The sequence below is a fragment of the Salmo salar genome, chromosome ssa28 (genome assembly GCF_905237065.1).
Source record: "Salmo salar chromosome ssa28, Ssal_v3.1, whole genome shotgun sequence".
Lineage (NCBI taxonomy): Eukaryota > Metazoa > Chordata > Actinopteri > Salmoniformes > Salmonidae > Salmo > Salmo salar.
Window position 1 is genome coordinate 9056887 of NC_059469.1, and position 26525 is coordinate 9083411.

Genomic DNA, 26525 nt, shown 5'->3' on the forward strand with positions numbered 1-26525 from the left:
TCTTTCAGTCACGATGGCTTATGAAATATAAATCATGAGGATGTGGTAGCCACAGCCTAATGGTGATGTTAAAACACTTCTCCAATTGTTGTTGAGATCTGATATTCTGCGCAGTTTAAGACGAGACAGTAGGCCAATATCATAGGCCTATAGCTAACCAATCGTATTTCTCAAATCCTTTCGGGCTGAATTCCAGCTAAACATGGAGAGGACAGTTTGGCCTACCAACTATATACACAATATATACAAAAATATGTGGACACCCTTTCAAATTAGTGGATTCAGCTATTTTAGCCACACCTGTTGCTGACAGGTGTATGAAATCAAGCACTCAGCTATGCAATCTCCACAGAAAAACATTTGAAGTATAATGGCCTTACTGAAGAGCTTAGTGATTTTCAACATGTCAGTTTGTCAAATTTCTGCCCTGCTAGAGCTGCCCGGTCAACTGTAAATACTGTTATTGTGATGTGGATATGTCTAGGAGCAACAACGGATCAGCTGAGAAGTGGTAGGCCTCACAAACTCACAAAACGAGTTCTCGGTTGCAACACTCACTACTGAGTTCAAAACTGCCTCTGGAAGCAATGTCAGCACAAGAACTGTTAGTCGGGAGCTTCATGAAATTGGATTTCACACAAGCCTAAAATAACCATGTGCAATGCCAAGCGTTGGCTGGAGTGGTGTAAATCTCACCGCCATTGGACTCTGGATCAGTGGAACGTGTTCTATGGAGTGATGAATCACAGTTCACCATCTGGCAGTCCGGCGGATGAATTTGGGTTTGGCTGTGCCAGGAGAACACAACCTGCCCGAATGCATAGTGCAAACTGTAAAGTTTGGTGGAGGAGGAATAATGGTCTGAGGCTGTTTTTCATGGTTTTCCTGGCCCTTTAGTTTCAGTGAAAGGAAATCTTGACGCTAAAGCATACAATGACATTCTAGACGACTCTGTGCATCCAACTTTGTGGCAACAGTTTGGGGAAGGCCCTTTCCTGTTTCAGCAAAGCGAGGTCCATACAGAAATGGTTTGTCAAGATTGGTGTGGAAGAACTTGACTGGCCTGCACAGAGTCCTGACCTCAACTCCATTGAACACCTTTGGGATAAATTGGAACGCCGACTGCGAGCCAGGCCTAATCGACCAAAATCAGTGCCCAACCTCACTAATGTTCTTGTGGTTGAATGGAATTAAGTCCCCGCAGCAATGTTCCAACATCTAGTGGAAAGCCTTCCCAGAAGAGTGGAGGCTGTTATAAAAACAAAAGCGGGACCAACTCCATATTAATGCCCATGATTTTGATATGAGATGTTCAACGAGCATGTGTCCATATACATTTGGTCATGTACAGTAGTGTACTTACAAAAAGCGCTACAAAATTATGTAAATAGTGTTATTAGACTGAACGATATAAGGTAATTTCATCAAAACTTGGGAGGCTCTCCATGCTTATTAGTTGCTCATTTAATATATTTGCTGCTCAATACCATGTTAAAAGTCTCCCATCCTAACTGTTTTACATTCCCTGAGACCTACCAGGAATGTTTCCTTGGCCAAATATTCCCTGATTTTCATAAAACAGACACAGTGTTCTCTCAATTCTATCACCAAATTTTGCACAAGGCAAAAGTTGGCTATGCTTCAATTGCCAGTTCGGTGCAACGGACTGCAGGGGTATAGTGCTGCCACAGCACACCAGAGCATCGCTCCGCCACTTCTCAGAATGGGGCTCGATCCCTTAGTAAAGTTATAATAAAAGCTGAACCAATGTCTTCAAAGATCACATAATGATTAATTAGTAGTCTACATAACAGAACCAAATATAATAGCATAGTATAACATTACTGTTACTCCAATAACAGCACCTAATTTCTTATATTTCAGGATGGTTAGCTGAATGGTCCCAAAATAATTAGCATGCGGCCTAAACTCAACAGTTTGTTAACACCATCTGCTCTAATTAGCTCACAAAACAGTAATTCAAAAAGATCTAAATGTACATTCCCTTGAAACTGAGATCAAATGATTGGCATGCAGACGCAGTTTGGACATTTCACTGGTAAAACACAAGGAATTATCATTCACAATTGACAGTGATGAAATTAGGTATACCTAACTTGGTGTTTGAGGGTATTAAAAATAGAAAATATTTTTGAGACAATAGGCAGATGTTGCAATTTTATAATGACATGCAAGATCTGTCAGGGGGTGGGGGGGTGCTGCCAAATGTTTTTATTCATGTAGGCTACACTGTCCCGGGAATGTCCCGCAAAATCATTCTGTTGTACCGTATTTGGCTATTTTAAATGTGGTCACCCTACATGTGATGTCATCATGTAACTATGGAGCTCCATTCTACATTAAATTCTAAATGCCCACTGATGCGAAATACCTTTTTTCAACTATAAAAATAATGTTTCTTTGCAGGACAAGGATTGCACTGACATTCAAGAATGCCTGAATTGCTTCGCCTGCTTTTCTGATTGGCTGGCAAGTTTCACCATCAAATTATTTCAGATCTACAGGAGTGGAAATTTCACCATGGCACGGACTGTGGTGATATATTGTGACATGAGAATGATTTGAATGTGGCAAATATTAGTCAATTATGCAACGGGTGGGTCTAATCCTGGAAGCTGATTGGTTAAAAATGCATTCCAGCCAGTGTCTATTCCACAAGTTACCACCAGCTAAAGCTATGACTTTGAAATGCATATTTATTCTGTTCCATCTCACTGAGCAATCCACTGTGTCACGTCCTGGCCAGTATAAGCGTTAATTGTTATTGTAGTTTGGTCAGGACGTGGCAGAGGGTATTTGTTTTATGTGGTTCAGGGTGGTGTGTTAGTTAGGAGGGTGTTTGATTTATTATTTCCGGGTTTTGAGTTATGGTCTATGTTTATGTATTTCTATGTGTAGTCTAGTGAGTGTGTTTCTATGTTGAGTTAATTGGGGTGGACTTCCAATTGAAGGCAGCTGTTTGGTGTTGCCTTTGATTGGAAGTCCTATATTAGTTGGGTGTGTTTGTCTTGTATTTGTGGGAGATTGTTTTTGCATTGCGTGTTTTGTTAGCATGCAAAACTGTCATTTGTCGTGCTTATTGTTTTCCTGTTTTTTCGTGTTCAACGTTTGTTAATAAATTAAGAAAATGAACACCAACTCTGCTGCATATTGGTCCACCTTTTCGGACGACGATTTCGCTATATCGTCCTCCGACGAAGAAAGCCGTGACACACTGTCTCATTAGCCCAGCCAGTCGATTTATAAACATGATCTCCAATATAAAAACCTCTAGACATTATCTCCCATTTCTTTTAGACTAGCATTTGGTTTTCAACAGCAGACAAAGAAATGTCAGTAGAAAACAGGTAAAACAAAATTAAGTGCAGCTAGTTTGCAGTCTTTCCAGCTTCAGTTTGAAGTGATTGTGTTAGCTGGGTTGTTTGCTATCTCCTCTGAACAACAGTGCCTTTTTGAGAGAGCACATTTTCTATGCCATGCGCATCATTAGCTCATTAGCTGTATCCAAATAAATGTCACTAGAAAACAGCTTAAAGAAATGCAGCTACTTTTCTGTTATTCTGGCTGCCCTTTCGACATGACTGTATGTTAGCCGTAGTTGGCTAGCTAGCAAACAAGGGATAAGAACGTTTCCAGCCAGTATTACAATGGAACACTTAGAAGGAACGACTGGGTTGCGTCCATAGATACAGAATAAAAGACCCGAAACGATAGAATGAAAGACCAGCTGGCTTGGGTAGCAACCTTTGATTTGTGTCTGGACTATATGTCATGGAAGGATTAAATAATATGAATAAATTCACCAAAATAAAATTTTATGAAAATAATTAAGTCACTATCATTATTTGAATATGTTGGTAACCCTTTGCATAAAACTGATAATGCCCTCGAAGCCGGTGTTTTGAGGTTTTGATATTGGTGTTCTGTGCCTTTTCTTCTCCACACATAGTGTTGTGTGTTCCTTACAAACAACTCAACTGTAGTTTCATCTGTCCACGGAATATTTTGCCTGTAGCACTGTGGGACATCCAGGTGCTCTTTTGTGAACCTCAGACGTGCAAAGATCCTACCAACGGGACATTAAAACTGTAACATCTTATGTTTCACCGAAACGTGGCTGAACTAAGAAACTGACAATATAGAGCTGGAGGGATTTTCCATGCACCGGCATAACAGAGACGCTACCTCTGGTAAGACGAGGGATGGGGGTGTGTGTCTTTTTGTCAATAACAGCTGGTGTACGATGTCTAATATTAAAGAAGTCTCGAGGTATTGCTCGCCTGAGGTAGAGTACCTTATGATAAGCTGTCGACCACACTATCTACCAAGAGAGTTCTCATCTGTATTATTTGTAGCCGTCTATTTACCACCACAAAGCGAAGCTGGCACTAAGACCACTCTCAACCTACACTATAAGGCCATAAGCAAAGAAGAAAATGCTCACCCAGAAGTGGCGCTCCTAGTGGCCGGGGACTTTAATGCAGGCAAACTTAAATCAGTTTTACCAAATATTTACCGGCATGTCACATGTGCAACCAGGGAAAAACAAATCCTAGACCACCTTTACTACACACACAGAGATGCATACAAAGCTCTCCCCCGCCCTCCATTTGGCAAATCTGACCATAATTCTATTCTCCTGATTCCTGCTTACAAGCAAAAAATAAAGCAGGAAGTATCAGTGACTCACTCAATACGGAAGTGGTCAGATGACGCAGATGCTACACTACAGGACTGTTCTCCTAGCACAGACTGGAATATGTTCCGGGATTCATCCGATGGCATTGAGGAATACACCACCTCAGTCATCGGTTTCATCAGTAAGTGCACCGATGACGTCGTCCCCACAGTGACTGTACGTACATATCCCAACCAGAAGCCATGGATTACAGGCAACATCTGCATCGAGTTTATGGCTAGAGCTGCCACTTTCAAGGAGCAGGAGACTAATCCGGACACTTATAAGAAATCCCGTTTTGCCCTCAGACGAACCATCAAACAAGCAAAGTGTCAATACAGGATTAAGATTGAATCCTACCACCGGACCTGACGCTCGGATGTGGCAGGGCTTGAAAACTATTACGGAGTACAAAAGGAAACCCAGACGTGAGCTGCCCAGTGACGCGAGCCTACCAGACGAGCTGAATGCCTTTTATGCTCGCTTCGAGGCAAGCAACACTGAAGCATGCATGAGAACACCCGCTGTTCTGGATGACTGTGTGATAACGCTCTAGGTAGCCGATGTGAACAAAACTTTTAAGCAGGTCAACATTCACAAAGCCACTGGTCCAGACCGATTACCAGGACATGTACTCAAAGCATACGCGGACCAACTGTCAAGTGTCTTCACTGACAGTTTCATCCTTTCCCTGACCGAGTCTGTAATACCTACATGTTTCAAGCAGACCACCATAGTCCCTGTGCCCAAGGAAGCGAAGGTAACCTGCCTTAGATGATTACCGCCACCGTGGCACTCACGTCGGTAGCCATGAAGTGCTTGAAAGGCTGGTCATGGCTCACATCAACAGCATCGTCCCGTACACCCTAGACCCACTCCAGTTCACATACCGCCCCAACAGATCCACAGATGACGCAATCTCAATCGCACTCCACACTGCTCTTTCTCACCTGGACAAAAGGAACACATATGTGAGAATGCTGTTCATTGACTACAGCTCAGCATTCAACACCATAGTGCCCACAAAGCTCATCACAAAGCCAAGGACTCTAGGACTAAACACCTCCCTCAGCAACTGGATCCTGGACTTCCTGATGGGCCGCCCCCTGGTGGTAAGAGTAGGCAACAACACGTCTGCCACGCTTATCCTTAAACCTCTCTGGGACATGTGGGACGCCCACGGGACACACTATTCAACAGCCAGTGAAATAGCAGGGCGGCAAATTCAAAACAACAAAAATCTCAGAATTCAAATTTCTAAAACATACAACTATTATATCCCATTATAAAGATACACTTCTCGTTAATCCAACCACATTGTCTGATTTCAAAAAGGCTTTATGGCAAAAGCATAACATTAGATTATGTTAGGACAGCACCTAAACAAGAAAAACCACACAGCCATTTTTCAAGCAAGGAGAGGCGTCACAAAAACCAGAAATACAGCTTAAATGAATCACTAACCTTTGATGATCTTCATCAGATGACACTCCCAGGACTCAATGTTACACAATACATGTATGTTTTGTTTGATAAAGTTCATATTTATATCCAAAACCCCCATTTGACATTGGCGCGTGATGTTCAGAAAATGTATTGCCTCCAAACCTCCGGTGAATGAGCACATCAATTTACAAAAATACTCATCATAAACGTTGGTAAAATTTACAACAGTTATTGGAAGAATTATAGATACACTTCTCCTTAATGCAACCGCTGTGTCAGATTTCAAAATAGCTTTACGGCGAAAGCACATTGTTCAATATTCTGAGTACAGAGCTCAGCCATCAAAGCAAGCTATACAGTTACCCGCCAAGTTCTGGAGTCAACAAAACTCAGAAATAGTATTATAAATCTTCACTTACCTTTGCTGATCTTCGTCGGAATGCACTCCCAGGACTCCCACTTCCACAAGAAATGTTTGTTTTGTTCGATAAACTCCATATTTATGTCCAAATACCTCCGTTTTGTTCGCGCGTTCAGATCACTATTCCAAAGGCATAATGCGCGAGTGCAAAACCCGAGACGAAAAGTCAAATAGTTCCATTACCGTTCGTAGAAACATGTCAAACGATGTTTACAATCAATCCTTAGGGTCTTTTTAACATAAATCTTCGATAATATTCCAACCGGACAATAGCGTATTCATTACAGAGGATAAAGAACGGTGCGCCTGCGTGCCCACGCAGTAAGTAAACAACTCGTTGGTCCCAGGCTTGAGACAGCTCTTATTCTCTCCCCAGTAACAGTAGAAGCATGAAACAAGGTTCTAAAGACTGTTGACATCTAGTGGAAGCCTTAGGAAGTGCAAAATGACCCCACAGACACTGTAGTTTGGAAAGGCAATCAATTGAAAACTACAAACCACTTCCTGGTTGGATTTTTTCTCAGGTTGCCATATGAGTTCTGTTATACTCACAGACATCATTCAAACAGTTTTAGAAACTTCAGAGTGTTTTCTATGCAAATCTACTAATAATATGCATATCCTACCTTCTGGGCCCGAGTAGCAGGCAGTTTAATTTGGGCATGTTATTCATCTGAATTTCCGAATACTGCCCCCTGTCACCAAGAAGTTTTAACACTGGGGCCCCACAGGGGTATGCACTTAGTCCCCTGCTGTATTCCCTGTTCACCCACGACGGCATGGCCAAACATGACTCCAACACCTTCATTAAGTTTGCTAATGACACCAGTGGTAGGCCTGATCACCAACAACGATTAGACGACCTATAGGGAGGAGGTCAGAGAACTGGCAGTGTGGTGCCAGGACAACAACCTCTCCCTCAATGTGAGCAAGACAAAGGAGCTGATTGTGGACAACAGGAAAAGGTGGGCCGAACAGGCCCCCATTAACATCAATGGGGCTGTAGTGGAGTGGGTCGAGAGTTTCAAGTTCCTTGGTGTCCACATCACCAATGAACTATCATGGTCCAAACATACCAAGACAGTCGTGAAGCGGGCACGACAAAACCTTTTCCCCCTCTAGAGACTGAAAAGATTTGGCATGGGTCCCCAGATCCTCAAAAGGTTCTACAGCTGCACCATCGAGAGCATCCTGACCGGTTGCATCACCGAGGAAAGCCCATAAAATTGTCAGAGACTCCAGTCACCCAAGTTATAGACTGTTTTCTCTGCTACCGCACGGCAAGCAGTACCGGAGCGCAACGTCTAAGATCAAAAGGCTCCTCAACAGCTTCTACCATTAGACTGCTGAACAATTCAAAAAAATCGCCACCGGACAATTTACATGGCCCCCCCCCCTTCTACACTGATGCTACTCACTGTTTGTTTGTTAGCTATGCATAGTCACTTAGCCCCCACCTAAATGTACGGATTACCTCAACTAGCCTGTACCCCTGCACACTGACTCGTTACCGTTGCCCCCTGTATATAGCCTCGTTATTATTATTCTTATTGTGTTACTTTTTATTATTACTTTTTATTTTAGCCTACTTGGTAAATATTTTCTTGCTCTTGAACTGCACTGTTGGTTAAGGACTTGTAAGTAAGCATTTCACGGTAAGTCTACACTTGTTGTATGCGGCGCATATGGCAGATAAAGTTTGATTTGATTATTCACAATCACAAAGCCTAGCATTACAGATTAGTTATACGAAAGTAAACAACAACCTGAAGCATGTCTGACGATTAAATATTTGCGAGTGATGAAGAAAACTACTAGAGTGGTGCCGATGGTGGCGTCGAACCGTATTTATTTGAGCCTGAGTATTCTGACAAAGAATTGAGGCAAACTGCGTTTCAGATGGCCGCCACCTCTCTAGCCACCGAGGCCGGAGAAGCAGCAGAACCACAGCCCCAGCTCATCCCCAAGATGAACGCAGATCGGTAGAGTAATTGTGCGCCAATGCAGACTCACGAAGAACGCTTACGCTATGGAGAATGTGATTATTAATGTTGAGAAACAATTTGTTAGCTTTCACAACAACAGGGATTTTGCTGCCCACATCAACTCTGGTGTCCTGGATTTTTTCTTCCTCTTCCATATCCCAAAAATAAATTGGAGATGCAACCCCGCTCCAGATGGACCAAAATGACAGATATCCAATGAGTAAGTAGCTAAACTTTACTTAACTGAATGATCGCTCATCATAAACTTCTGAGCTTGACTGTTGTGGGTTTATGTTTCTACATGATCTCAAACACTGTCCAGATAGGTTTTCACATGATCACAATGTTTTTAGCATCTTTTATTTGAGTAGGATATAGGAAATATAGGCCTACACACTGAACTTGAAATAACCGCAAAATCTAAGAACAGAAAATGAAAACCTGTTTCCATATTGTCCCCAAAAATGTAATGCTATGAGTACATGACTGCTGCTCCAGATTCTGAAATCCCTTTGATCTATTGTCATTCCAGACAGTTGAGACTAATCTCATATCACATCATTTTGGAGTGGGTCCTCCCGGTGAGACATTGGGTCCAGGGGTCCAGATCCCTTTCGCAGCCTGCGTGGTAAATGCCATCTGAGCCAAATATCAATCACATTAAGGGGTCTACACTGGTTTTCAGGAAGTGGAAGTGTCACAACTGTGATGTGTCTGTTGTGTATCATGTTAGGAATGTGACCGCAAAAATAAAGAATATTCATGCAAATGGACCAATAAAGCAGGAATTGTATTGTCATTTTTATAATATACATTGAACAAAAATATAAATGCAACATGCAACAATTTCAAAGATTTTACTGATTTACAGTTCAGAAAAGGAATCAGTCAACTGATATCAATTCCTTAGGCCCTAATCTATGGATTTCACATGACTGGGAATACAGATATGCATCTGTTGGTCACAGACACCTTAAAAAAAGATGGGGGCGTGGATCAGAAAACCAGTCAGTATCTGGTGTGACCACCATTTTCCTCATGCAGCAAGACACATCTCCTTCTCATAGAGTTGATCAGGCTGTTGACTGTGGCCTGTGGAATGTTATCCCACTCCTCTTCAATGGCTGTGCGAAGTTGCTGGATATTGGCGGAAACTGGAACACGTTGTTTTACAGTGTGCAAAGCCACAGTTTCATCAGCTGTCCGGGTGGCTGGTCTAAGACGATCTCGCAGGTGAAGAAGCCGGATGTGGAGGTCCTGGGCTGGCGTTGTTACACGTGGTCTGCAGTTGTGAGGCCGGTAGGGCATACTGCCAAATTCTCTTCAATGACATTATAGGCTGCTTATGGTAGAGAAATTAAATTTATATTATCTGGCAACAGCTCTGGTGGACATTCCTGCAGTCAGCATGCCAATCACACACTAAACTTCAGACATCTATGGCATTGTGTTTTGACACAACTTCACATTTTAGAGTGACCTTTTATTTTGTTATGATCAGACTGTTTAATCAGATTCTTGATATAACACACCTGTCAGGTGGATGGATTATCTTGGCAAAGGAGAAATGCCCACTAACAAGGATGTAAACAAATTTGTGCACACAATTTGAGAGAAATAAGCTTTCTGTGTCCGTGGAAAATTTCTGGGAACTTGAAACATGGGACCAACGCTTTACATGTTGCATTTATATTTTTGTTCAGTATATTTTCTGACACAAAAATGTAATATAAAACATTCAGGCATTTTTTGTGCCCCCTCAACAAAGAAAAGGGAAGACGTTTGGTTGCATATCGTCACGACACCTACGGAAGGTGGCGCCCCTCCTCGGCCGGGCGGTGCTCGGCGTCGCCGGCCTACTAGCTGCCACTGATCTCTGTTTCACGTTCTGTTAATTAGGTCTAGGTTAGTTACGCACCTGTGTTGTATTAGTTGTTAGTGGGGAGGGGTATTTAGGCTAGCTAGTTAGGTTTGTGGGTTGTGCGGGATTGTTTATTGTCTGGGCTGATGTTGCTTGTGAGGGTCTGTGTTTTTCAAAGGGAATTATTGTTGGGCTGCGTCCCTAGTTTTCTTTCGTAGAGGGTGGTGCCTTCGATTTTGCACACCTTGCACACCGTGCTTGTATTTTCCGTGCGAATATTTATTAAAAGTTTTATTCCCGGAATCATCTGTCTCCTGCGCCTGACTCCACCTCTCCTGCTTCCTCAATCCACCCATTGTGACACATATAAAGAACAAATCCTGGAGTGATGTCTTCTGATCTAACCAGGTCCTCTTTCTCAGGTCTCTCCTCTGTGGCAATGTTGTCTGGAAGATTATGCTTGGGCAGGTGGGATGAAGGATCCCTGTAAACCACAGTTGCATCCTGTCGCCGCTCCAGCACCTGGTTATTTTTTTGGCAACACACTGCTTGGACTGTTTCGGGAACTGTTTCTCACAATGAATGCAGAGTGCAGTTAGGCATGTTTAGATGGCTGACACACACACACACACACACACACACACACACACACACACACACACACACACACACACACACACACACACACACACACACACACACACCTTCTAAATTTTCATTTTTGTGTTTCACAAAATACAGGTAGCTTATAAAATAATTGCAACCACTTTAGGTAGAAAGGTACACATTTCCTGACTAAAAAACTTTAGTACTTTTGATAAAAATAGCAAACTCGTCTGTATTCTTTCAATAAAACCAAAAATTTGCTCATAATTTGCAGATTTCGCAATTGCTCTTAGTAGTGCACAAAGAAACCTCATGAGTCACATGAACCGTTTTTGCAGCTTTACAGTTCAAGACTGCAGGGAGACAAGGCAAACTCCACCTAACTAGTTTCAATTTTTATTTATTTATTTCACCTTTATTTAACCAGGTAGGCTAGTTGAGAACAAGTTCTCATTTGCAACTGCAACCTGGCCAAGAATGGCAGAATGGTGAACTTACTAAATGACTGAGAGTTTGACTGTGTGATATTAGATTGCTTCTTGTGTAAATACTTTCCATCTGGATTTTAATGATTTGTTCGACACAGTTCGACACATACTACACAGAGTTACACATGGAATAAACAAAACATACAGTCAATAATACAGTAGAACAAAAGAAAACAAAAAGTCTATACACAGTGAGTGCAAATGAGGTAAGTTAAGGCAATAAATAGGCCATGGTGGCGAAGTAATTACAATATAGCAATTAAACACTGGAAAGGTAGATGTGCAGAAGATGAATGTGCAAGTAGAGATACTGGGGTACAAAGGAGCAAGATACATAAATAAATACAGTATGGGGATGAGGTAGGTGGGCTGTTTACAGATGGGCTATGCACAGGTGCAGGGATCTGTGAGCTGCTCTGACAGCTGGTGCTTAAAGCTAGTGAGGGAGATATGAGTCTCCAGCTTCAGAGATTTTTGCAGTTCGTTCCAGTCATTGGCAGCAGAGAACTGGAAGGAAAGGCGGCCAAAGGAGGAATTGGCTTTGGGGGTGACCAGTGAGATGTACCTGCTGGAGCGCATTCTACGAGTGGGTGCTGCTATGGTGACCAGTGAGCTGAAATAAGGTGGGGCTTTACCTAGCAGAAACTTGTAGATAACCTGTAGCCAGTGGGTTTGGCGACGAGTATGAAGCGAGGGCCAACCAACGAGAGTGCACAGGTCGCAAATGTGGGTAGTGTATGTGGCTTTGGTGACAAAACGGATGGCACTGTGATAGACTGCATCCAGTTTGTTGAGTAGAGTGTTGGAGGCTATTTTATAGATGACATCACCGAAGTCGAGGATCGGTAGGATGGTCAGTTTTACGAGGGTGTGTTTGAGCATGAGTGAAGGATGCTTTGTTGCGATATAGGAAGCCTTCTAAATTTAATTTTGGATTGGAGATGCTTAATGTGAGTCTGGAAGGAGAGTTTACACTCTAACCTGACACCCAGGTATTTGTAGTTGTCCACGTATTCAGAGTCCAGAGTAGTGATGCTGAACGGGCAAGCAGATGCGGGCAGTGATCGATTGAATAGCATGCATTTAGTTTTACCTGCGTTTAAGAGCAGTTGGAGGCCACGGAAGGAGAGTTGTGTGGCATTGAAGCTCGTCTGGAAGTTAGTTAACACAGTGTCCAAAGAGGGGCCAGAAGTATACAGAATGGTGTCGTCTGCAAAGAGGTGGATCAGAGAATCACCAGCAGCAAGAGAAACATCATTGATGTATACAGAGAAGAAAGTCGGCCCGAGAATTGAACCCTGTGGCACACCAATAGAGACTGCCAGAGGTCCGGACAACAGGCCCTCCGATTTGACACACTGAACTCTATCAGAGAAGTAGTTGGTAAACCAGGCGAGGCAATCATTTGAGAAACCAAGGCTGTCGAGTCTGCCAATAAGAATGTGGTGATTGACAGTGTCGAAAGCCTTGGCCAGGTTGAATACGGCTGCACAGTAATGTCTCTTATCGATGGCGGTTATGATGTCATTTAGGACCTTGAGCGGTGCTGAGGTGCACCCATGACCAGCTCTGAAACCAGATTGCATAGCGGAGAAGGTACGGTAATCTGTTTGTTAACTTGGCTTTTGAAGACCTTAGAAAGACAGGGTAGGATAGATATAGGTCTGTAGCAGTTTGGGTCTAGAGTGTCACCCCCTTTGAAGAGGGGGAATGACCGCGGCAGCTTTCAATCTTTGGGAATCTCAGACGATACGAAAGAGAGGTTGAATAGGCTAGTAATAGGGGTTGCAACAATTTCGGCAGATAATTTTAGAAAGAGAGGGTCCAGATTGTCTAGCCCGGCTGATTTGTAGCTCTTTCTGAACATCAGCTATCTGGATTTGGGTGAAGGAGAAATGGTGGGGGCTTTGGCGGGTTGCTGTGGAGGGTGCCAGGCAGTTGACCGGGGTAGGGGTAGCCAGGTGGAAAGAAGAGCCAGCTGTAGAGAAATGCTTCTTGAAATTCTCAATTATAGTGGATTTATCAGTGGTAACAGTGTTTCCTAGCCTCAGAGCAGTGGGCAGCTGGGAGGAGGTGCTCTTATTCTCCCTGGAATTTACAGTCCCAGAACTTTTGAGTTAGTACTACAGGATGCAAATTTCTGTTTGAAAAAGATAGCTTTTCTAACTGCCTGTGTATATTTGTTCCTAACTTCCCTGGAAAGTTGCATATCACGGGGGCTATTCGATGCTAATACAGAACGCCACAGGATGTTTTTGTGCTGGTCAAGGGCAGACAGGTCTGGAGTGAACCAAGGACTATATCTATTCCTAGTTTTACATTTTTTGAGTGGGGCATGCTTATTTAAGATGGCGAGGAAAGCACGTTTAAAGAATAGCCAGGCATCATCTACTGATGGGATGAGGTCAATGTCATTCCAGGATACCCCGGCCAGGTCGATTAGAAAGACCGCAGAAGTGTTTTAGGGAGCATTTGACAGTGATAAGGGGTGGTCGTTTGGTCGCAGACCCATTACGGATGCAGGCAATGAGGCAGTGATCGTTTGAGATCTTGATTGAAAACAGCAGAGGTGTATATTGGAGGGCGAGTTAGTTAAGATGACATCTATGAGGGTGCCCGTGTTTACGGATTTGGGGTTGTACCTGGTAGGTTCATTGATCATTTGTGTGAGATTGAGGGCATCAAGCTTAGATTGTAGGATGGCCGGGTTGTTAAGCATGTCCCAGTTTAGGTCACCTAGTAGCACGAGCTCAGAAGATAGATGGGGGGCAATCAATTCACATATGGTATCGAGAGCACAGCTGGGGGCAGAGGGAGGTCTATAGCAAGCGGCAACAGTGAGAGACTTGTTTCTGGAAAGGTGAATTTTTAGAAGTACAAGCTTGAATTGTTTGGGTACAGACTTGGATAGCCTGCAGAGTTTTGTATTACTATCTTCGCAGTAGATTGCAACACCGCCCCCTTTGGCAGTTCTATCTTGGCGGACAATGTTATTGTTAGCGATGGAGATTTCAGAGTTTTTGGTGGTTTTCCTAAGCCAGGATTCAGACACGGCTAAGACATCCGGGTTGGCAGAGTGTGCTAAAGCAGTGAGTAAAACAAACTTAGGGAGTAGGCTTCTAATGTCAACGCGCATGAAACCAAGGCTTTTACGGTTACAGAAGTTAACAAATGAGAGCGCCTGGGGAGTGGGAGTGGAGCTAGGCACTGCAGGACCTATACGAACTGGCCATACAAACTGGCCGTCTAGCACGTTTGGAACAGAGAGTAAAAGGAGCAGGTTTCTGGGCACGATAGCATAGATTCAAGGCATAGTGTACAGACAAAGGTAAGGTAGGATGTGAGTACATTGGAGGTAAACCTAGGCTTTGAGTAATGATGAGAGAGATATAGTCTCTAGAGACATTTAAACCAGGTGATGTCATCGCATATGTAGGAGGTGGAACAACATGATTGGTTAAGGCATATTGAACAGGGCTAGAGGCTCTACAGTGAAATTAGACAGTAATCACTAACCAGGACAGTAATGGACGAGGCATATTGATATTAGAGAGAGGCATGCGTAGCCAAGTGAACATATGGGTCCAGTGATTGGTTGGGCTGACTGGGGACACGGCGATTCAGACAGTTAGCAGGCCGATGCTAACAAACTAACAGTTAGTAGGCCGGGGCTAAACAAGCTAGCAATTAGCAGACCGGGGCTGGCAAGCTAGCAGTTAGCAGACCGGGTTAGCAAGCAAGCAGATGGCAGACCGGGGCTAGCAGTTAGCAGACCGGGGCAGGCAAGCTAGCTGTTAGCAGACTGGGTCTAGCAAGTTAGCCTTTGGGGGACGTTGCGATGGGGGTAAGTCTGTTTTTGCCTCTTCGTGCGGTGACGTCGATAGACCAGTCGTGGAATTAGTTGGGTTCCAAGTAGCTCTAGATAGCTATCAGGCCGGTTAGCAGAATGGGCCTTCAGCGGACGTCGCGCCTGAGGGGCCTGTTGGAATCCTACGTTTTGCCTTTTCAAAGTGTGTTATTACATCAGGTACTATGTCATTTTCATCGGATTGTTGTGTAGGCTTTATGACAGCTTATATAGTCTGCTCACAGTCGTAGACTGTATACAGAATGCCTGCTGAGAAGGTAATGTTTAATTAACGGTTTCACAAATAGTGCATTCGGAAAGTATTCAGACCCCTTGACTTTTTCCATATTGTGTTACGCTACCACCTTTTTCTAAAACTGATTAAATAATTTCCCCCCCTCATCAAGCTACATAAATTACAGTACCACATAATGACAAAGCAAAAACAGGTATGTAGAAATTGTAAAAAATTAAAAATAAAATTCAGACCCTTTACTTTGTTGAAGCACCATTTGCAGCGATTACAGATTCAAGTCTTCTTGGGTATGACGCTACAAGCTTGGCACAGCTGTATTTGGGGAGTTTCTCACATTCTTCTCTGCAGATCCTCCAAGCTCACTCAGATTGGATGGGGAGCGTCGCTGCACAGCTATTTTCAGGTCTCTCCAGAGATGTTCGCACGGGTTTAAGTCGGGCTCTGGCTGGGCCAATCAAGGACATTGAGAGACTTGTCCCGAAGCCACTCCTGCGTTGTCTTGGCTGTGTGCTTAGGGTCGTTGTCCTGTTGAAAGTTGAACCTTCGCCCCAGTCTGAGGTCCTGAGCGCTCAGGAGCAGATTTTCGTCAAGGATCTCTCTGTACTTTGCTCCATTCATCTTTTACCCTGTCCTGACTAGTCTCCCAGTCTCTGCCACTGAAAAACACCCCAAAAGCATGATGCTGCCACCACCATGCTTCTCCGTAGAGATGGTGCAAGGTTTACTCCAGATGTGACGCTTGGCAATCAGTAAAAGAGAGAATCTTGTTTCTCATTGTTTGAGAGTCCTTTACAGTAGGTGCCTTTTGGCAAACTCCAAGCGGGCTGTCATGTGCCTTTTACTGAGGAGGGGCTTCCGTCTGGCCACTCTACCATAAAGGCCTGATTGTGGGAGTGCTGCAGAGATAGTTGTCCTTCTGGAAGGTTCTCCCATCTCCACAGAGGAACTCTGGTGCTCTGTCAGAGTGACCATCGGGTTCTTGGTCACCTCCCTGACCAAGGCCCTTCTCTCCCGATTGCTCAGTTTGGCCGGGCGGCCAGCTCTAGGAAGAGTCTTGGTGGTTCCAAACCTCTTCCATTTAAGAATGATGGAGGCCACTGTGTTCTTGGGGACCTTCAATGCTGCAGACATTTTTTGGTACACTTCCTCAGATCTGTGCCTCGACACAATCCTGTCTCAGAGCTCTATGGACAATTCCTTCGACCTCATGGTTTGTTTTTTGCTCTGACATGCACTGTCAACTATGGGACCTTATGTAGACAGGTGTGTGCCTTTCCAAATCATGTCCAATCAATTGAATTGACCACAGGTGGACTCCAATCAAGTTGTAGAAACATCTCAAGGATGATCAATGGAAGCAGGATGTACCTGAGCTGAACTTCGAGTATCATAGCAAAGGGTCTGAATACTTATGTAAATAAGGTATTTCTGTTTTTTCGCTTTCTCATTATGGAGGATTGTGTGTAGATTGATGAGGAAAGAAATTGGTGTATTTAATACATTTTTTAAGAAAAATGTCTGAATACTTTCCGAATGCACTGTATATCAGTGTTCATAGCGTGACTTTAGGGATAGAATTGACACTCACAGCCCGTCGTTTATGTTTGTGTGTGTCTATAGGTGTGTAGGTGTGTTTAGGTGTTATAACAGCGATAGGATTGACCACATGTTATTTACCTCCTCTGGGTGTGGAAAATGTCTACTTGAGAGTTTGCAAGTGTTTGTGAGTGTGCTCACCTGAATAGTGTACAGTATTATTGGATAGAGCTAACATATTCTCATTCCCCCCTCCCTCTCCTTCTCACCCCACTCCTCCCCCCTTTAGGCTGAGGGTTCCACATTTCTCCAGATGGGTGCCTCCCTGGAGCAGCAGATCGTCTGCATGTTCAAGGTACAGGAATAGAATAATCTAAAGTTCATGTTCACTTATAAAGCCCCTTTTCAGCCATTCAGAATTTAGTATTCAGGAAAGCTGTGGTCTGAAATGTAATGTCAATATATGATTTTACATTTATGGGTCGTTCCACAAGTACTTTTTGCATTCCTTTGATATTTTAAGTAGAAATTGTGCACCAATATTGCATTTTAAAAGCCTGTTATATTAAATTAAGTCCCCTTCAGATTATTAGTATGAATAAAGACTTGCTAAAGCATGGTTTCCCATACTTGGTCCTAGGGCCCCCCTGGGCGCACGTTTTGGTTTTTGCCCTAGCACTACACAGCTGATTCAAATAATCAACTCATCATCAAGCTTGGATTATTTGAATCAGATGTGTAGTGCTAGGACAAAAAAAACATATGTGCAACCAGGCTGGGCCCCAGGACCGAGTTTGAGAAACCCTGCGCTAAAGTGCCACAATTCAGCATTTTGACATGTTCCTTGTCATGTTTTTTCGAATTATATTAAGATTTCAACCCACTTATCCAAGTTTTCATTTTAAAGCTTTGACCAAGTTATTTCTGAAGATTATTATGTATTTATGTTATTAGTGATCAATTAACATCTGTCCCTCATTTCAAGGTCAAATCTTTTATGTGAACTGAACTCTCGTTTCAATATGGTGAAACTACTCCTTTTTAAATTATTTTTTCAAAAGAAACATTGTACATGTAAAATCATAGAGTGAAAGCAGGTGAGCTTGTTCTACTCTTTTTGGCCTTTTTCTGGTGTTTTGTGGTGGAAAACTGAGTGCATCCAGCACAACACGTCAACTCTGTTACCCATACATAGATAGGCTAGAGATGTTTGAACAATTTTATTTTTTTGTGAAGCTTGCATTCAATTTCCCCTCCCTGGTGCACACAACAAGCTTCTATTCCCCCTGTCACAAGGGGATTTATCGCTGATTTAAGATCAAAACATCAACCCTGTCACGGTCAACCCTGTTACTTTATTTTGCACTTCATTGGCACTTGCTTTTGACATTATCGATCATAGTCTGCTGCTGACACAACTTATATGTTATGGCTTTACACCCCCTGCTATATTGTGGATAAAGAGTTACCTGTTTAACAGAACACAGAGGGTGTTCTTTAATGGTAGCCTTTCCAACATAATCCAGGTAGAATCAGGAATTCCCCAAGGCAGCTGTCTTGGCACTTTACTTTTTTCAATCTTTACTATTGAATTGCCACTGGCTTTGAGGAAATCCAGAGTGTCTATGTATGCGGATGACTCAACACTACACATGTCAGCTACTACAGCGACTGAAATGACTGGAACACTTAACAAAGAGTTGCAGTTAGTTTCAGAGTGGGTGGCAAGGAATAAGTTAGTCCTAAATATTTCTAAAACTAAAAGCATTGTATTTGGGACAAATCATTCACTAAACCCTAAACCTCAACTAAATCTTGTAATAAATAATGTGGAAATTGAGCAAATTGAGGTGACTAAACTGCTTGGAGTTACCCTGGATTGTAAACTGCCATGGTCAAAACATATTGATACAACAGCACTGTCAGCACGGCTGGCCCTTGGATGTACACAGAGAGCTAATATTAATAATATGCATGTCAATCTCTACTGGCTCAAAGTAGAGGAGAGACGGACTACCTGCTGAATGCACCGAGCTGTCTGTTTGAACTACACCCATGCATACCCCACAAGACATGCCACAAGAGGTCTCTTCACAGTCCCTAAGTCCAGAACAGACTATGGAAGGCGCACAGTACTAAATAGAGCCATGATTACATGGAACTCTATTCCACATCAAGTAACTCATGCAAGCAGTAAAATTAGATTTAAAAAACAGATAGAAAAACACCTTATGGAACAGCGGGGACTGTGAAGCAACACAAACATAGTCACAGACACATGCATGCACACACACACACAATAGCATACGCACTATACACACACGTACACATGGATTTTGTACTGTATATATGTGGTAGTGGTGGACTAGGGGCCTGAGAGCACACGGTCTTTGAGTGTATTGTAATGTTTGTAAAATTGTATAAACTGCCTTAATTTTGCTGGACCCCAGGAAGAGTGGGGATCCATAATAAAAACAAATACAAAATACTAAAATATTTATTTTATTTAACTTCTTGAGATAGAAAAACGTGTTTTTTTTCAAATTAATTTGAACATGTGCTATTTATGACAATGTTAATTAGGTGAAATAAAAAGTTATTTTGGACCAAATTACACTAGCCAAAATGTACTCTTATTAGTGGAATATGTTCTATCATGTCTATATTCTAGTTGATGGAGGAGTATGACTGGGGAGACTTTGTAATAATCACCAGCATGTGGCCGGGATACGAGACGTTTGTAGACTACGTCCGATCCTACACGGACACTTCCTACTTCCTGTGGAGGCTACAAGATATCCTGTCTCTGGAGATGTCTGTCAGAACCAGTGACGTCCGAGCCAAACGCATGTTACAGCAGGTAGGAGAGATAATTTTTTTAACTATTTAGAGAGAGAGATTTCGAGAGAGGTTTCGAGAGAGAGAGAGAGAGAGAGAGAGAGAGAGAGAGAGAGAGAGAGAGAGAGAGAGAGAGAGAGAGAGAGAGAGAAAAGGTTTGGGCTTGTTAGTAGTTAAAGTATGTTATGTCTCTATACAGGTGTACCTATGAAGAGGACCCGTGCCTGTTATTAGGGTTGAACCTGGATGTAGACATGAAGTTAGGGTTGAAGCTAGGGTAACGGTTGAACCGGGATGTGGACATGAAGCTAGAATTAGGGTTAAGGTTACGGTTGAGGCCAGGGTTAGGGTTGAACCTGGATGTGGACATGAAGCTAGGGTTAGGGCTGTGGTTGAAACTAGGGTTAGGGTTGAACAGGGATGTGGACATGAAGCTAGAATTAGGGTTAAGGTTACGGTTAGGTTTAGAGGTTAATGTTCGGTATTACTTAGTGTTATATCTATCTGTCCCTCTAGATTGATTCCCAGGTACTCCTGGCCTACTGTTCCTATGAAGAGGCCCAGTACCTGTTCCAGGTAGCAGGGGAGGTGGGTCTACTGGGACCTGGGTACATCTGGATCCTCCCCTCCCTCGCGTTGGGCAACACAGAGAGCCCTCCACCTATCAGCTTCCCTGTAGGACTGATTGGCGTCATCACTGACCACTGGAGGAAGAGCCTGAGGCAACGTGTCAGAGAGGGAGTGGCCATAGTGGCCAAAGGGGCGGATAGTTTCAGAAGGCATCAAGGGTTCCTTCCAGAGGGACACAGCGACTGCAACACACCAGTTACACATATCAACAACAACACACTGTTCAGGTGAGTGTGTGAGGCCACACACCCTCTCGTCCAGTGTGTGTTTTTGTAAGTAGACACATACTAAACAGGTGTGTGTGTGTGTGTGTGTGTGTGTGTGTGTGTGTGTGTGTGTGTGAGTGCTGAAAACTGAATCTGTGTGTATGTGTGTGTTGCAGACACATGCTAAACGTGACATGGGAGCGTAAGGACCTGTCGTTCAACAGTGATGGCTACCTGACCAACCCCTCCATGGCCATTATCGCACTGGACAGAGACAGACTGTGGGACAAGGTACTGAATTACATGCGTGTATGAGTGTGAGTGAGTGGGTGTGTGTGTGTCTGGACCGTGAAACAACCAACACAGCACTACCTTATTTATCTGGTTACATCTACAAGTGGTGTATCTCCCCTGGTGGTGTATTCAGTTGCACAGCTGTGTCCAAGGGTATACACACGCACACTCGCACACAGGGTTGGGTAGGTTACTTTCTAAATGTAATCTATTACAGTTACTAGTTACCTGTCCAGAATTGTAATCAGTAACATAACTTTTGGATTAACAAACTCAGTAACGTAATCTGATTACATTCAGTTACATTTAGATTACTTCCCCTTAAGAGGCATTAGAAGAAGACAAAAATGTATGTTACCAATTGAACCACATCTATTGCAGGATAAATCAGTGTTAAAGTTTACATAGCTGGCCATGTATGGATGTTACATTTTAGTTCAGTGTGTCAAATCGGAGGGCCTGTTGTTCGTACCTCTGGCAGTCTCTATGGGGTGACACAGGGTTCAATTCTCGGGTTGACTCTTTTCTCTGTATATATCAATGATGTCGCTCTTGCTGCTGGTGATTCTCTGATACACCTCTACGCAGACGACACCATTCTGTAAACATCTGTCCCTTCTTTGGACATTGTGCCATCCGTTTTATCACCAAAGCCCCATATACTACCCACCACTGCGACCTGTATGCTCTCGTTGGCTGGCCCTTACTACATATCCGTCACCAAACCCACTGGCTCCAGGTCATCTATAAGTCTTTGCTAGGGAAAGCCCCGCCTTATCTCAGCTCACTGGTCACCATAGCTACACCCACCCGTAGCACACGCTCCAGCAGGTATATTTCACTGGTCATCCTCAAAGCCAACACTTCCATCAGAATTCCAGTCATTCCAATAAATGTTATACCCCTTGATCTTCAAGAATAGAACTTGGAAATATGGAAAGATAGATTAGCCAAATTGTTTAACCTGAGCATAACCCCAACACTAAGGACTTATTAGCCATCCCTAAGCTGATGTTTATGATTTAGTTGTCATGGAGGACTGATCGGGCTCATTGATTCCAGTTGAAAAATGGTCCCGTGTGGCTCAGTTGGTAGAGCATGGTGTTTGCAACGCCAGGGTTGTGGGCTCGATTCCCATGGGGGACCAGTAGGGGTGGGGGGGGGAAATGTATGAAATGTATGCATTCACTACTGTAAGTCGCTCTGGATAAGAGCGTCTGCTAAATGACTAAAAATGTAATAAATAAATAAATAAATGCTGCACTCATGGAATGCCATGCTTTGAGCACTACTGAAAAGTGCTATTTACATGTGAAAAATGAATGCCATATGCTGCATTTGCTATAGGCCTATTCTTAAACTGTTTGTTGGTGACACTTTGATATCTTGATAATTCACAGATGAAACAATTACAAAATGGCCACCCTGCCACTGTTTTGGTCAAATCTGAGGGATGCTCTGTCTCAAATTAATAGTCAGAGCTATAGATGCAATAACTGACCATCCATGATATCAGAAGTATTGTTTTAGCCATGTTATGAGGCTATACAGTGTTTGTTTACATTTACAATGTTTACAAACATTGGAGAATAACAAGCTTATATTTTGGGTTCACATGGGGTGTGACAGTTGAACTAAGCTCATGAGTCATTTGTAAGTTATATTCTTCAATAATCAATGGATATATACAGTATATATAATTTCTAAGTCCAAAAATGGATGTAGCAACAGATTGCCCCTTTAAGTCTATCAAAAGTGTGCGAGTTTCAGCAATAAAAGCCCCACTTTTATTCCATAGACTGGGATCCGCACTGTGCAGCTGTTGCAAGAGTGCATTTTTCACTGGCTGTCCACTGGTTTCAAAAACAATGATTGATAGGCAGCTTAAACTTCTTGAATTCAATCTTTATTGGGTTCAAATACACATTTAGAACCACAATCCGTAAGGTGCAAATAGCTAAATGAGAGGGCAACAGTGTGACTCACATCAATGCGCTATGTAGATAACGCTATTAAGTGATCTGTATCGCCGTGGACTACACCACTGCTGTCATCCTTACCTCCAAGCACTTATTTAAATTGGATAATCTTTGGATGCCGACAGCAGTCGTACTATTCAAAGACATAGCTTGGACTGTAGACTAAAAAAGCCTATTCCTGCTCTTTTCCCGCGATCCATCAAACTAATTTGGTGTGTCATCATAGTGGTCTCTGACTTGTGGTCAGACTCACTCAGGTGGAACAAGCTTAAACTTGTGCCTTTTTTCAATGCTGATTTGAATGTCACTGAGAAAACAGTGTCAACGATTTTTTTTCTCTCAAACATCCTTTCTGAATTTAAAAGTCATCCTCAAAGTAACCATCTAGTTTTTCCAAAAGTATCTGTAACCTTATTACAAGATTTTTTCTGGTAACGCTATGGATTACAGTTACCGTTTTTTGTAATCCCTTACATGTTACGGATTGCAGGTAATCTGTTACCCTGCGCGCGCGCACACACACACACACACACACACACACACACACACACACACACACACACACACACACACACACACACACACACACACACACACACACACACACACACACACACACACACACACACACACATACATACATGCCAGGCAGTGACATTGATACAGTAGGCTTGCTGTGGCAGGGCAGGAATACATTTGTTCAATAGTAGGATGGGGATTACTCTCTGGCCTTTTCCTATAGTCCTACTATAGTCCTCTGGCTACCCTTGGGAGATTTGTGTGTGTGGTTTGGTTCTTCTGTCCGTGCGGGGACCTAAAATCCCCAAAAGTCCCCACAAGGATAGTAAAACAAGAGACATTCTCCCTGGTGGGGACATTTCCCACATCCACATGAGGACAAAGGCTATTTTAAGATTAGGGGTTAGAGTTAGGGTGACAATTACGGTTAGGGTTAGAATTAGGGTTAGGGTAAGGTGTTAGTGGTTAGGTTTAGGGTTAGGAATTAGATGTAGGGTTTGGCTTAGGTTTATGGGTTAAGGTTAGTTAGGTTTAGTGTTAGGGGTTAGGGAAAATAGGATTTTGAATAGAAAAACATTTTAGGTCCCTACAAGTATAGAGGAACATAACATTGTTTGTGTGTGTGTGTGTGGTTGTGTGTGCGTGTGCATGTGTGTGGGTCGTGACTGTGCAGTCTGAAAACACAAACAAAAAGTCCGGCTGCTGAGGTTTTGCAATGCTCCGGAATTCCTACAGAACACACAGTCATTCACAACCCCTGGTTCTATTTCTTCCCTTTTAACCTTCTCACTCTCTCTGTAACGCTCACTCACTCTTTCCTTAAAACCTCTCTCCCCCTCCTTACCTCCAGTGTCATGTAGCTCATTCATTAGTGAAAAAGTGTCATTGTGCACTCACTTGTGGGTTTGTGCATATGACATGCCCTTTTCATCCCTTCTCTCTCTTTTTGACACACTGACAGCACTACACCTCTCATTTTTTTTTAAACTAAGTCAGGGGGAACCGTCTCTCTATCTTCCTCACTTCTTTCCTCCTAGAGAGGGAGGGAGGAGTGACTGATTTCAGTAACTGTTAAAACTGCACTGAAATTCATAGAGTCAGACACAATAGTGTGGGTTATTTACATGCTAATGTGGCTTTAAATAGTGTTGTAGCTATTTCTACTTTTTTATGTAATATAAATCAACAGAGCTAGATTTAGAGTTAGAAAAATGTATTTAAGTGTCACTCCACAATGATACAATAATCCAACCACATTGTGGATCACTCATATTGAGTTCTGCAACACTAAAAACAATCATGATCAAACATTGTACAGGTTTCATCTATAATACATGACATCATCTATACACATGTAGCCTGTGCATTAAAAAAATAAAAAATAAAAACAAAGTACAGTGGATAAAAGGACAATTGGGCACATAAAAAGAAACATCTCCATTGGAGGATAAGATGGCAGGCTTTGGCGCAGGTCTTTACAGTGCAGGCATTTACCTTTGACTTATTCCACATTTTGTTGTTTGTTACAGCCCGAATTCAAAATAGATCAATTATATATTCTTTCTCACCAACCTACACACAATACCCCATAATGACAATGTGAAAACATGTTTTTAGAAATTTTTGCTGTTTAATTGTAAATGAAATACATAAATGAAGTCAACTCCGAAAGTATTAGGGCAGTGACACTGTTCTGGTTTTGGCTCTGTATTGCACCACTCTGGATATGAAATTATACAATGACTTTGATTTGAGGGTATTTTCATCCATAGCGGGTGATTTTACAATTGTAACAAATTTACTTACACTGTACTTGTATTAAAGTAGTCGAAAGTGTTGTATTTGGTCCCATATTCCTAGCATTTGCTGTTTGTTTCGGTTGTGTTTCAGATTATTTTGTCCCCAATAGAGATTAATGGATAACAATGTATTGTGTCATTTTGGAAGAACTTTTATTGTAAATAAGAATATAATATTTTTCTAAACACTTCTACATTAATCTGGAATCTACCATGATTCCGGATAATCCTGTGTCACACCGTGAACAGTTTCACCTGTTCTTGTAATTGTCTCCACCCCCCTCCAGGTGTCGCCCATCTTCCCCATTTTCCCCTGTGTATTTATACCTGTGTTCTGTTTGTCCGTTGCCAGTTCGTCTTGTTTGTCAGTTCAACCAGCATTTTTGTTCTCAGCTCCTGCTTTTCTCAGTCTCTCTTTTTCTCGCCCTCCTGGTTTTGACCCTTGCCTGTCCTGACTCTGAGCCCTGCTGCCTGACCACTCTGCCTGCCCCTTCCCCTGCCCCTAAGCCGGCCTGCTGAACTGTACCTTTGCCCCACCTCTGGATTGTTGACCTCTACCTACCCTGAGCCTGCCTGCCCTCTGGTATTGGTTTACTGACCTCTGGTTTACTGACCCCTGCCTGCCTTGACCTGTCTATTGCCTGCCCCTGTTAGAATATTAAACCATTGTCAATTCAACGTGTCTGCATCTGGATCTTACCTTGATTTCTGATAATCCGGAATGAATCGTGAATAATGATGAGTCAGAAAGTTACAGAGGCATAAATATCAACCCCCCCCCCCCACCCCCAAAAAATGCTATCCTCCCCTGTTATTTTAATGGTGAGAGGTTAGCATGTCTTGGGGGTATGATATTTGTGCATCTGTAACTTTCTCACTTATCATTATTCACTAAAATATATAACTGTCCCAATACTTGTGGAGCTCACTCTATGCCATTTACATAAGTATTCACACCTCTGAGTCAATACATGTTAGAATCACATTTGGCAGCTATTATCTTCACTGACAGTTTCATACTCTCCCTGACCGAGTCTGTAATACCTACATGTTTCAAGCAGACCACCATAGTCCCTGTGCCCAAGAAAGCGAAAGTTACCTGCTTAAATGACTAT

The 26525-nt window shown here is 42.8% G+C and overlaps 1 protein-coding gene across 1 annotated transcript in view; it reads left to right on the forward strand.

Moving 5' to 3' along the window:
* The window catches only part of LOC106589191 (glutamate receptor ionotropic, NMDA 2C), an 87101-nt gene that overhangs the window by 11809 nt on the left and 48767 nt on the right, over nucleotides 1-26525 (forward strand). Inside the window, exons 4-7 of the mRNA XM_045710218.1 lie at nucleotides 17435-17500; nucleotides 19817-20005; nucleotides 20500-20840; nucleotides 20996-21110. Of these exons, the coding sequence (XP_045566174.1) occupies nucleotides 17435-17500; nucleotides 19817-20005; nucleotides 20500-20840; nucleotides 20996-21110 (711 nt within the window). The remainder of the gene's footprint in view (nucleotides 1-17434; nucleotides 17501-19816; nucleotides 20006-20499; nucleotides 20841-20995; nucleotides 21111-26525) is intronic.